This window comes from Crotalus tigris, unplaced genomic scaffold (assembly GCF_016545835.1).
Source record: "Crotalus tigris isolate CLP2741 ecotype Arizona unplaced genomic scaffold, ASM1654583v1 scf7180000018371.15429387391:27106975, whole genome shotgun sequence".
NCBI lineage: Eukaryota > Metazoa > Chordata > Lepidosauria > Squamata > Viperidae > Crotalus > Crotalus tigris.
The window spans coordinates 20,486,400-20,499,905 of record NW_024096970.1 but is presented as its reverse complement, the minus strand read 5'-3'; the positions used below and the strand labels follow the sequence as shown (position 1 = coordinate 20,499,905).

The window sequence follows — 13,506 nt, the reverse complement described above, 5'->3', positions numbered from 1 at the left end:
TTTCTCTATGATCAATATTTTCCATTAGTAGATACTATGACATCCTTACTTGTTTGGGTATTCCTCCTTCCAAGCATATAATGTAGGCTTTTTTTCCCTTCTTGTTTTTTATAATAACTTGATATTTTCTTCTGTTCCAATACTTTTCTTTTTCATGGTGAAATTTAACTCTCTTACTCTTGGTTTCTTAGGCCTTTTCTGGAACATAAGACAACAATGAATTATATGCTGGCTACTCGTCTTTTCCAAGAAAGGTAGGAAAATTGTTGTGGTGTAACATGTACAGTGAGGTTCTTTTGTAGGAGACGCAGCGTTGTGGAGTAATTCTTTGAAATACAAGCGCAGCTCAGTAGGTTCACATCATCTGATCTTGCACTATTTCTTTGAATTTTTCTATGCTCTGGTTGGTGTCAGTTTTGATGCTGGTGATGATAAAACTCTGTTAAAATTAATTAAAAATTGAAGGGATGGTTTTCAGGGCACTAGCCAGTCCCACAGCTGCATGCTTCTTTGGGCTCCACATGTGAAGCCACAGAGGTATATTTTAACTCCTTTTTGTAAGCCCAGGAGAATGGGGGCCTGTCTTGCCTGGGGGAGGAGAGAATATTCCACGGGCGTGCGGAACAGCATAGATCCTGGACTCTACCAGTTGAAGTTCTGATGAGGTCTGCAACATACTTTGCCTGCCTGCCTGCCTGGGTGGGATGGGTTGGTGTAATGGGATGAAGATAGTTCCATAGGTTTTTTTTTTAATATCTCAGTTCCTTTTTATTTTTTCACTTCTTAGTAACTTCTTTTCTACATCATTGTAGGGTGTGTGTGTATCCTAGTCATTCTGTGTATCAGTGCAGCCAGAGTTTGAAACCATTCCAGCCAATAAGAGTTACAACACTGTAATATTAAAGCACATTATATTTGGCATTGCATTGCAGTTATCAAAAGAAAGACATGGTAGCAGCCTGGGAAAAACCGGGATATTGAAGGAAAATAACACTGGGATGTAGAATGTGGATTTCACTGTGTGCCATGTGGTTCAGTAATTATGTCAGTAAAGTAAAATTATGTAAATTGAATCAAACTGAAATAGTAAAAAGTGCTAAAAAATATGATAAATGATAGTGAACATAGAGAAGGAGTGCTTATAAAAATAGTACTGAAACTGTATGACAGGAAGATTTAAATTGTTGATGACTACTTATAAGCTGAGGAAGACAGAATAATTAATATGTAAATAAGAGGAAGACAATCCCAAGAACATAAGAATTGGCTTTCTGAACTAGAACAAAGTCTTTTAAATCTACAATTTTTCCCAACAGTTCTCTGTCCAAATGCCTCAACAGCTTTACAACTGTCTTCTACTGTTCCGTTAATTTGTTAAGTTCAGTGGCATTTTATTTGGACTCTTTATTATGTACAACATTTAGGTATCACCAAATAATCCGGCTATTATTGAAGTCAGAAGTCATGTCTGACTTCAAATCAGTTCAGTGAAATAGAACCATTCTAATGTAAGATCTTCTGTTAATCTACCAATTTTTAAAACATTTTTTCTTTAATTTTTACAGACCTGCATTAGATCTGTCATTTTATCCAATAATTACTAGGTTTTTAAGAATCCTTATTAATGGCCTTTAACACGGTGTTTAAATTTATGATTGATCTAATGTTTTATGTAACCTTGATTTAACAGGCCATATGTGTAAAATTATGAATGACATTCTACGCATGAGTAAAATGACATTATGCATATATAAACTGGGATTAGATTAAATCTGGAGACTGCTAAACCTAAGTCCTATAAATTGAAGTTTTAGTATATAAACTATTTAGTGTTCTTCGATTACAACAACTCCTTAGAATTCCTACCAGTAAGGCTATGGTCTATGCAGGCTGGAAATTCTTAAGAGTTGTAGTCCATGCACTAGATTGGAAAAAGCTGACATATGTAAATATGTTTCTCCATATGAAAATTGGAAATGATCAAATATAAAAATATGTAACTTTTTACATAATACAGTATATATTTGAACTATTTCTAAATTTTCTAGGCTGTATGCAAGTATTCTGCATCTAGGAATATTTGTACATTAGAATAGTTCCATCTGAAAACTTCTTTTGATATATTATTTTTCTTAGAAACTAATCTGATATAATTTTTGAGCCATATCTCCCATTGCTGAGATGGGAGTTCAATTTTTGTTTTATACCATTATTATATAAACAGTACTAATAATATAATCCATAATGACATAATATTGTTACAAAGACTACACTATTCCCTTCCTTCCTTCCTTCCTTCCTTCCTTCCTTCCTTCCTTCCTTCCTTCCTTCCTTCCATCCATCCATCCATTCAAGATTCTTTTAATTAGAAGTATCAGGCATTGAATCCAACCTTGTCCATTGTATACTATTCTATGGAGCTGCATGTTCACAAGCTGATTACATATGGCTTCATTGAGAATACCATGTCCTACAGTTGCTGTTTGCTGAACTTTTGAGGGAATATATTTTAGGATAATTACCCATCAGTAGTCCTTCAGTCCTTCAGTCCTTCAATCTTCCTACTCGCTGCTAGGATTAATATTAATTTTTAATGAAAACAAAATATTCCTAAAGGGGAAAATGACTGAGTGTGAGATGTATTTATTTATAGAAAATATATTTGGAAATGAGGTGGAACTAAGACATTTCAAACAAAAATATTTGCAGTAAACATTTTCAAAATGTTTCAAATGCTTGCATGTCATACTCTTTAACAGACCAAGGTTGTTTCAGGGTACCACATCAAGCAATAAATGGTATAGAATTGTTTTGTGAATCTAAGGTAAAACCCATGCCAGTGGATCATGTATTTTAAAATGGTTAACCTTATGGAATCATTATGTAACTTGTTTATGATATTGTCCCCCATCCCACTTCATCCTCAGCAGTAGTAAGCCAGGAATCAAGCAGTGCTCCAAAAACCATTAAATACCTAATTGCTGCTTTATTTTATTTTTTAATTTTTTTTTTGTTACCATAATGATTCTGCCAGGTAAAGATTTGACACTCAAGATAGTTGCTGGAGTATATGAATTTGGCTGTTGCACCCATGTACTGACTGTTGTGCTCACATTGAAATTATTCAGCATATTAATAGAGGGAAGATCTATCAATGATTATGCATGTTGACAGTGGAAATGCAAGGGATATGTTTGTGAATCCTTGGGATGAAGAATGGGTAGGAATGTAAGAGCAGCTCTACTATAACAAGGCACATCTTAGCCCAGCATTTTGTTTCTCACAGTGGTCTGTCAAATTTTTTAGGTACTCAAAGCAGGACATTTTCCCCCTGCAATAGTAGACTTGGACATCATTATGAATCTACTGTGAGCTTTTGGTTTGTGCATTGCTGCCATTTTTATTAAACAGTTTAGTTTTTCTAACAGTATTTTTATAGATTTATTGTGCTTTGAGATAAGCCTGTCTTATAACTTACATAATCACTTCTATTTCTTTATAGGGGAAGTTCAAGGAAAGGGCCAGTTCCTAGACGAGCTCGGTAAGACTTGAAATGAGGCTTCTGATGTCATGCAAAGGACTCCATTATTTTATAAATAGGACTTCCTGAATATTTTAGCTCTGACAAGAATAGTACATGAATTCTGGACCAGAACCTTCCCAAATATGCTGTCAAAATGCAATTTTAAATGTGGCAGAGAAAAATGATTAAATACAAGAGGTCTTAATTATATAACTTGTTTTCATCTTACCTACTTTTCACAAGCTATTTAAATATTTGTTTAGCTGCCAGCATTAAAAATGTGCTCCAATTGTAAGCAGATCAGATTCGTATTTTAGTAATCTTTGGGTTGGTGATTTTCATTTGGATAAAGGGAGTAAATGCCCATTGGTTATATATGTAATACTCCTTCCTTGAGTTAAATATTTGATCCATTTTGTCAACATCTGGTTGATAACTGCTGATGAGGCTAAGGCAAGACAAGCATGACAATTTGTAGAATACTTGTAACTACCCCAGACACTTTTTGCTACTTTAATCCATTATTACTGTACAACTTTGTAGTCAACTATTTGATTTCTACAATAATAGTTGCTAAATTTGACTAATATCGACTAGCTGACTTGTATTCACTCTGTAATGTTCATTTCAATATTACATATATTCCATTGAACTAGCATTGCTTTTAGTTAATTTTGTATTGGATTTTATGCACAGTTCTACCTCATATTTGGCATTTGATACTCATGCATTAGTTTTAAGATAAACATGTGAACGTATACATTTTGAAAAATAATTTTCTGAAGGGTTACCAGTGCTAATGCAAAAAATTCATATCAACACTAAAATTAGTTTATTTGGATTCTGAAATCATAACAAACCAAACCCATAATAACTCCCATCACCTAACACATGAAGCTATCCGATGTTGACATGGGAGTAGAGAGGTCATTTAAATCCCTTTCAGACCATGGAATATTCTGGATGCTTTTATTCCTTTTCTCTCAGCCATCCCACTTTATAGGTTTGTTGTGAAGATAAAATTAGGGATGACTTGAATACAGTGCTCTGAATTCTTAAACAAAAGGCAATTCTTGGGCAATTAATGATTTTTCAACGTTACCTACTTCACAGAGCAATTTTGAGCTTAAATGGCTGACCAGGATAAATATATGACCTTACTCCCTACTGGGAATAGTAGAATAAATCTAATTGCTATGGATCTTAATCCCAGATAGCCATATAAAGGCTAACTGGAACACTATAGAATATTATATATAAATCAGCTTTTCTGTTGTTCCAGCAGAATTTCTTAATTCTTGGCTATTGTCCTGTTAATATAAAAGAATAGAAGGCAAGGCTTGCCAATCTTTTTCTGGAATCCTCATATGAATTTATATCTTACTTATATTGTGAAGAATAGAATAACATATAGTAAATTATGGAAGAGATTATAATAGACAACTACTTGCATGTTTGATCATAATGTAAACATTAATGCCTCCAAGCTCGAGTTTTCAGTAACATCCCTCTACTATTGTTGTGCCACCACAATTTCTCTAGTTTTATTTCAATTGTATTCTTTTGTAGGGATTTCCAGGTAAGTTTGGTTTCCTACTATGAATTGTGGATGGATTTCCCGGGAACTGATCATTTTGAAAGTGGTCCGCAAAACTGCCGCCCTCTTTGTTTTATCAGCCCAATAAGATTTAAGGAGGGTGGCAGAATGCTACCTTAACATTTGGTTTTAAAAGGCGTTGATTTGCTTTTCGAATCCTTAATATATTTTGTTTCATTTTTCTTGAAAGCTGAGGTCTCACTTTTGATACACTCAGGTAACTTTGTTCAAACTGGTTTGGTGGCTTCAGAAGTGACAGTGTACTGAGTCCTTTTTTTTTCTAATATAGGCAAAAGGGGAAGATCATTTAGACGTTGGGACAAAAGCCATGAAGAATTTTCTCTGTTCCTATTTTTGCAGTTTAGCTCTTGCTGCTGAACTGGGTCTGGACATTGTGGATTGTAACGCTCAGCTTCATGCTGCTTTGTACGAGCGGAAACTATTATCACTAGAGGTTCGAAAACAAAAGCGTCGTTTTGGCAAACCGAGACCAGGAAGATTGTCAAGATTGTCAGGTATATACATGTCCTGTTTATTTTCCTATAGTGTGGATATACAGGTTTAATGCAGCAAAACAGTATCTTATATGTGTAGATGCTATCTTTGGAATTTAAAAAAAAGTTCATATAGATTTCCCATTTGGCTTACCTAGTGCTCTTATATAATCCACTATTACTCATTTAGAGATGCAAGTACTGAGTGACATACATCAGAGCCTGTTTTTTTTTTCAAAATTAGTTTGCTAAAATGTTGAGAATTGGAAATATACTGATTCTGACAGGTACATCACAATCAGCTGATTTTATCCTCAAGTCAGAAACAGAATGTGAAGAAGAGGAGGAAATAGAAGATGAAGAGCTAGAAATATGCCAGGGTGAAACAGTCCGCTCTCTCAGAAATATGCCGGTGAAATTTAAACCACAGTTGACAGAGATGGTGAAGCCCCCCCACCAAGTCAAATTACCAAAGGAACCAGAAGAGAAGCCTGTAAATGAAGGGCTGCCTCCTCAAGAGAAACTGGAACCGGTGCCAAAGAATGCTGATCCTCCATTTAATTTGCTACAGATTCTGCAAGAGAACAGGAATTTAAGGTAAGAGAGTTCATGGGATTGATTTGGCTAAAAGACTTGTGATTCCTCCATTGTTTGTGTTATATAGCTGGTTGCACTGGGGTATGTGGCAGTTGACACACAAAATAGCTGAGTTGTGGTAGAACATCTCTAATATCTAAATATGGAATGTAATATAAAATAGTGGTATAAGATGCATGGATGGCTGCCAGTGTTTTTGTCAGCAGTTTTCCTCTTTGAAAGCTACAAACTAGAACTTAAAGCAGGAAAAGGTAATCAGTAGCTTCTGAAATCCATTTTTTTCTATCTTCATAACCACCTCCAACCGCTATTACTGAAAATTAATAGCACAATTTCTCACTATTTTAAGGCATAAAATTCCCCAAATTATAGTAATAGTTCTAAATATTTAAAAAAATAAAACTATCTCAAATTCTCCAGACACTCAGGTCCAGTCCATTCTATTTTGCATCATTGGTCCAACTATTGAAGCCCCAGTTTCCCCAAACATTTCTTCTGACTTAAGGTAACTTTAAGTTTAGAACAAAGAACAGGTATGTTGTAAACAATTTTACTAGTGATTGTTCAGAGCCAGCTCCAGACTTGAAAGTGGTATCGAGATGGTGTGACCAGGAGATCCTTTACTACCAACTAAATGCCCTGGCACCTTTGATGGAACACTTGAGCATCCTCTGCCTTACTGTTTTGACAGGGGATTTACTTGGTATTGAATTCATGAGGTATTGCCAGATTCTTTCTTACTAGGCAAGCTGTTGGACCAATGGTAGTAAATTTCTGGAAGGCATTGTCAAGCAGCTACTTAAAAAAAATTCTTACAAAACAATAACTGAGCTCCAAAAAGTGTTTGGAACCTAATTGTATTAGGGTCACAGCATTCCTTTGACTTCTACTAAAGATTGGTTGTGACCATGTGGGTCAAATGCTGCTGTCACTCACAGATAAGCTGAAGGAGCAGGAGGCTAGTAAGTGTGCTAGCTGCATAATGGCAGTGGCGGACTGATAAAGATTATACTGGTAATGATTTACTGGCAGTGATGTAGTCCGTCACAGCAGGTGATAATCAAGTAATGATGAGCATTGGGACTAAATGGTTGTGTTCCAGCTTCCTAGACCAGTCAGAAATCCACCTACACCAGGGGTGTCAAACTCGCAACGTCACATCACGTGTTGCGACATATTGCGACTTTTTTTGCCAGCAATGGGGTGGGCGCAGTTTTGCTATGATGCATCTGGCCCATGGGCCAGCAGTTTGGCACCCCTGACCTACACGAAGAAGCAACCAATAGCCTGTTTCAAGGACAAGCTAATCAAGAACCTGTTTGACTGCAATGTCTCCAAAATGGATCAGATGGAGATGAGGGACCTTTCCCTCCCTGGCCTCCTGTGACTGAGCAATCAGAAATCAATTTGCCAGGTTCAAATACAAGTTAGTCTTTGTTGCCTGTGAGCTGCCAATAGTTACATCACAAAGCAGTTCACTGCTTCTTAAGATGCTAGCTGCAGTTGCTGGTGAAACATTACACGATAGCAATTCAGCCTGAAAATTAATCGTTGCTTGTTGGTACTGATTTATTGTTCTGGTAATTGACAGCTATCTGCCATTGCTGATTTCTGAAGCCTGCCTTGGGTTTTTACCTTCATGCACTGTTTAAATTTCCAAGGTGTATCTGGTCACTTTTGTAAGACAGTGTCATAGTAATTTGATGTTCTGTATTTAGAGATATTATATTTTTCTTGCTGCCATTTTCTCTAAAATTTAATATAATCTGCTTAGTCAATTGTATATGAAGAAAGTTTATTTGTCCAGAATAGATTTTCATTCAAATGCATTTTATTTAGAAAAGGCTTTTCTTTCTCTAGGATTTAAAACTACTGTGACAGCATTTCATACTATGTTGGCATCAGATATCACTTTCTATTACTGTTGTAACTCTTTACTTTTGTCTCATACGATTTGAAAAAAAAATATCACAATTTAAATATAGATTTTGCTTGCTATTTTGGTATTCATTTCTAAGATAAGTGAGCATCCAGAGTATTCAACAAACTTTTCTTGTTCACAAGTTTTGACAGCTACATTAAAATTGAAAAATAAAAATATTTCAGCTGACATATTATATGGAAAATATATCCTAATGTATAAGATCCTGGACAATCTTAACTCCCCCATGTGTTTTTATATATTTATCTTCCAAGTTGGATCCATATTTAACATTATTTGCAGTTGTGTCACATGGAAATTGAAGGGATTTAAGTTAATAATCAGCAAGTTTTCATATTAATTTTAATGGAAATAAAGGATGACTGAGTATAGATCCAGCTTTTATGTATAGAAAACCATTTCCTGTCATCTGGTCTGGCAAAGGTGGAATCTCTTAATTTCAGTTTATAGGTTATAGAATTTTCACCTTATAATTTGGCATGTCTGTTCTCTGCAAAAGTGGAAACACGTGAATGGATATTGCAGTTGGCTTAGGTCCCATAGTATATTTTGAACAATATAAGAGCAAGAATTTATTTATTTTGTATAGCTGCCCATCACACATTTGTGACTCTGGGCAATTCACATAGAGTAATTAAACAATCAAGCAAAAAACCCAACAAACAAGATATAGTAAAAACAACTCATTTAAAATAGATTAGAATCAAATTAAAACCAGAAAGTATAATAAGAAGATAAGTGCAAGTCATGCGTCAATCAATACAATTGTCCAGCCATAACGGGATCCACATGCCCATTGACAGAGCCATGGCTTTAGAGTCTTTTGAAGGCCAGCAGGACCAATCAGGAGTATGATGTTCCAAAGGCCAGCAGAAAAGTCTCTCCTCCTGGGTCCCATTAGATAAGACAACATGAGGATGGGGTGTATTTCTTATAAACCATTGACTAATGAGAAGAAACACTGCCAGCATTTTACAGAAGTAAATTGATAGGTTTGTGTTGCTGAGGCATTAAAAGCTTTGGTCATTAATGTAACTTCATTTTTTTGAGGCAGTGCAAAGTTAATTTGTAGAATGAAGTACAGAGGATAAAAAATTAAAACATGGGAAATGTTTAAATGGTCATGTTCTTGGCCAAGATTCTTTGAAGAGGAGTGAAAATTGTATTAAGAGCTTATCCTCTCCACTTAGTTTGAATAACATCCATAATTCCCACAGTATTCAAACAGCAATTAATATGCAGCAAACATCTTGATTTGCATGAATATGCAAGAAAGTGCAGATGCTGACTTTGCACTCTGAGATTGTGTTTGAGAGAAAAAAAATCTGTTTTAAGCTTGCACTTATCTTCCATATTTATTTTGGAGAAATGAAAGTTTTGGCAGTATGAAATTTCAGTTTGGAAATTTAGAAATTTGATCCTTTTTGCTTGCAGCTCTGTGATTCAGTTCTCCAGTTTTATTGGATTAATCGGATTTATCCAGTTTGATTCCAATGAAACTGTCTTTGCTGATCCAGATTCTAAAATATTTATCCCCTTCTTAACAGCTAACAATGATTGGCAAAGGTCTTGTAGAGTAAAAGCTGTATTTTCATGGCCACCTTTACCTCTCTTCTGTAGCAAAGTTCAGGCTCGCAGAGCTTTCTCTGCTTACCTGCAGCGTGTCCAGCTGCGTCTGATGAAAGAGGCTGGTGATGAGGTCCACAACCCAGTCTGGGCTGCCAAGGAAGATGAGCAGATGGTAAGAAATGGTGTGCTTGCCCAGTTCTTGTCAGGAAGGGACCCAGCTGTTCCTACTCAGCATTCCTGAATCATAGTCAGTATGAAGCTGATTCCTCCCTGCTAGGGCTGAGCAGAAATGCTGAACGTTTTAACCATTTGCCATATTAAAACATCTTACCTTTCTCTGTAATTTGAAACAATTTGAGTGCCTCTCTTTGATCCTGTCTCGTTTATTGATGTGCAGAACAAATAGAAGTGTTTGGAATCTGATAGAGATTAAGTTTAGCTGAATAAAGCATGGCTGAAGTGATAGCCAGTTTAGATTGCTGCATTTGTTTTGCATTTAGTTCCACATGATCTCTTCTTAAATGCTGTATATAACATCTCTGAGTTGTTTTTCTATTTCCCCCCAATCACAGAATCACCTTGGGTGTTTTATATAAAGTACTGGATTTAGAGCACTTAATGATATTGCTCCACATTTATAGTCTTTGTCATCTTAGCCCAAATGGAGACTTTGTGAAAACAGGCAGTGCATAGTGAGCAATCTAGCTCAAAGATTAGAAACCTTATGTCAGAAATAAGGAATAATCAGTTTGCTTCAGTGGAAAATGTTACCCCACTCTTTCCAAGTGGAAAATTAAAACTGGCTTTCTAAGAGCTACTTTGTCTGCTCTGCTGTGAAAAATAATATTTAGAGTAACAATTCAGGCCAATCTAATATAATGCTAATGAGAGGTAAATTGTGAAATGTAATGGTTTGGCTATGAAGCAGTTCATTTACATGTTTAGTAGGGCATCTGGCCAAAAGTAAATCCAAACTGGAGACAGAATGTATTTGAAATCAAACACTATACCAGGCAGTTTAATATTTTCCAGGGAGAGTATTTCTTCTCCACCATTATCTGGTGACAAAGTAGGAAGAAATGATGATGATGATGATGATGATGATGATGATGATGATGATGATGATGATGATGATGATAATAATAATGCAGTCATTAAAGTAAGATAGTATGACCAAAAGTAATGAATAATGGTGGCAAAAGTGTACCTCATCAAAATGACATGCAGAAATCTGCTGCCCTTCAGATATGTACTTTTTATCTGTAGTTAGTTGCAGCAATAATAGACATTAGCATTGTACATGCTTTAAAAACATTTAGAACAGGGGTGTCCAACTTTGGGAAGTTTAAGACTTGTGGACCTCAAATCCCAGAATTCCCCCATTAGCCATGGCGAAGTCCACAAGTCTTAAAGTTTCCAATGTTGGACATTCCTGATTTAGAAGGTTGTTTTAGAACTCGTGGGAACATGTCTCCTCTCTAGTGTTCCACATAGTAGAAGAAAAGAGGCTGGTTTAATGAACTGACTAAAGCAACTATGAAACTTAATGTGAAATTCAAAGCAGCTGTGTCTTTTCAAGCTCTCATGGAAGCCTGCAAAAAAGACAGGACTTGAATGAGCAGAAGGGAGGTACCACGCGTGCTCTAGAACAGTTCTTCCAAGATACATTCAAAGCATGCCAAGCTTTGATGGGCAGTGTTAGAATACTTGAGATCACACATTCCATCCTTTTTGTCACACATTTTTCTTTACAGTGTGGCTTCTTTTAAACAAATGTAGATATACTTTTAATAAAATTGAATGTTTGGATTCTGTCTTCAGTGTTGTTTCTTCATGGCAGGAACTTGTGGTTCGCTTTTTGAAGCGAGCAGCCAGTAATCTTCAACAGTCATTGAGGATGCTACTTCCAAGTCGGCGCCTGGCTCTCTATGACCGTAGGCGCATCTTAGCTCACCAGCTGGGTGAATTCATCATCTGCTACAACAGGGTGAGTATTGACTATGCTAGCACCAGCGCAATATTAATTTACAAGTTCTAGAAATTCATATTCAAATAGATCATTCTATTTTTTGCTTTAATGAATCTCATTGTATCCAATGTGCAAAGAAGAAAAAGCAGCAGCATAAGTCATTCATTTTTTACCTTTTCAGATGTCTAGTGCAATGATGGGGTGATTTTTTAAAAATGTAATCTGCCAAGTTATTTATGAGAGACAACTAACTTCCGGAACTTGCACATTGTAATGTCAAATCTTCAGTCCCGTTTCAAGTATTGCAGTGAAAGCAGAAGGTTCTTTATTTGAGATTTTGTTTTCCTTGCATTTTTGTAATTTGGCATAAATAGGCAATTCCAAAACGTACAGACAGCCATTAATAATTTGTGTGAATGTTAAATTGATTGTTTAGTTAACAAAATAATTCTCTGAAGTACCTGTTTTCTTTGTCAAACTAGTAATATTTTCTGATATTTTTATTGCAACAACTTTGACAGTAACTTTCATTTATGTTTTTGAAATGCAAATAAAGTTGTTTACTAAACTGATGTTCAGATCCATTGCCCTTATAATCAAAGAAAATCATGAAAATTCTGAAACTATTGGTCAAGACGTCTCTAGTCATTTTGCTATTTTTGTTGGGTTTTTTTTAATGTGATTATGCTCCAGTAGAAACTAATTTAAAAGACCAGGGTTATTTAGTAATAGGTCTTTAAATGAAAGTTGAAGTTACTTCATGTTTTGCAACATGAAGTACATTAGTGGTCAAAATTCTTGATGCACAATATTTGTAAATTCAGTACTGGATTCCGTTGACATTACTAATATCTTCTTCAGTGCAAATGGTGTCTTGGGAAGACAGTAAGAAAGGGGGACAAATGACAAATGATGATATCATAGAAATACAATAACTTAATACACTTGTATCTGATCTTCTAAAATAAATATTCAGTTGCAATGTTTGCATAATGTATGTGTTTCACAGTAATTTCTTATAGATATCATTCAGTAATTGTTTTTTATCAATTTATAACCTCCATAATTAACAGAACTAGAAAAACACCTTTATCCACAAAGTTTTTGGCTTAATATTCTTTAGTTTGTAGATACAGAATAAAAATTACATGCAAAATGCATGCAAAGCCCAAATAGATCTCACAGTGGAACAATATTTTGCTTCTCTAACTGAAAAAAAAACCTAGATATTTAAGTACACCTATGGCAAGTTCTGTATCTATTCAGATTTTTGTCCAGCAATCTGTTGTTGCTGATTTTTAGGAAACAGATCAAATGTCTCAGAAAAAGGCAATGAAGAAACAGGAGGAAGAGGAAGAAGAGGGGGTAGATGAGGAAGGCTTTCACGAATTTATCACTAAAGCAAGGTATGAATTAAACATTTAGAACAAGAATTATATTGTCTCTTATTGGAGAGCAATTTGTAACTTTTTGAAGGTATTGCTTTTTTATTCTCCCATATGTCAGATGATTATTATATATTTATTTCTGTGTTTTTCATGAATGCAAAACCTACCTTGATTCTTCAGACTCAGAAGTCTGCTTTATATACTAACCTGTACTGAGCTTGTGGCTAGTTAGTACAATTGTTTAGTGGTAGTAATAAAGTATTGTTATTTTTCAAAGGGAAATAGAATTGGATGTACTCCACTGTGGATGGGAGAATTATATCCTTCTGGGATTTTCCTTCTTTCTCTGTTTTCATGGTAGCATGGCCCTAAAGAAGGGGCAAAATCCATTTTGCAACGAAGATGGTAAAATATAGCTCTGGAGAGG

General features: G+C 35.4%; 1 protein-coding gene across 12 annotated transcripts in view; it reads left to right on the top strand.

Annotated features, from left to right (window-relative positions):
* The window catches only part of TTLL5 (tubulin tyrosine ligase like 5), a 151,484-nt gene that overhangs the window by 57,958 nt on the left and 80,020 nt on the right, over positions 1 to 13,506 (top strand). For 11 of the 12 annotated variants that reach the window (XR_005557723.1, XR_005557724.1, XM_039351677.1 and 8 more), the window contains 7 exons: positions 192 to 254; positions 3,503 to 3,541; positions 5,481 to 5,635; positions 5,902 to 6,211; positions 9,774 to 9,894; positions 11,563 to 11,709; positions 12,994 to 13,097. Coding sequence is in view for 10 of the 12 variants with exons in the window: in XM_039351677.1 (XP_039207611.1) it covers positions 192 to 254; positions 3,503 to 3,541; positions 5,481 to 5,635; positions 5,902 to 6,211; positions 9,774 to 9,894; positions 11,563 to 11,709; positions 12,994 to 13,097 (939 nt within the window). In the remaining 2 variants the exon portion in view is untranslated. The remainder of the gene's footprint in view (positions 1 to 191; positions 255 to 3,502; positions 3,542 to 5,480; positions 5,636 to 5,901; positions 6,212 to 9,773; positions 9,895 to 11,562; positions 11,710 to 12,993; positions 13,098 to 13,506) is intronic. The other variant, XM_039351674.1, reaches the window with a different exon arrangement.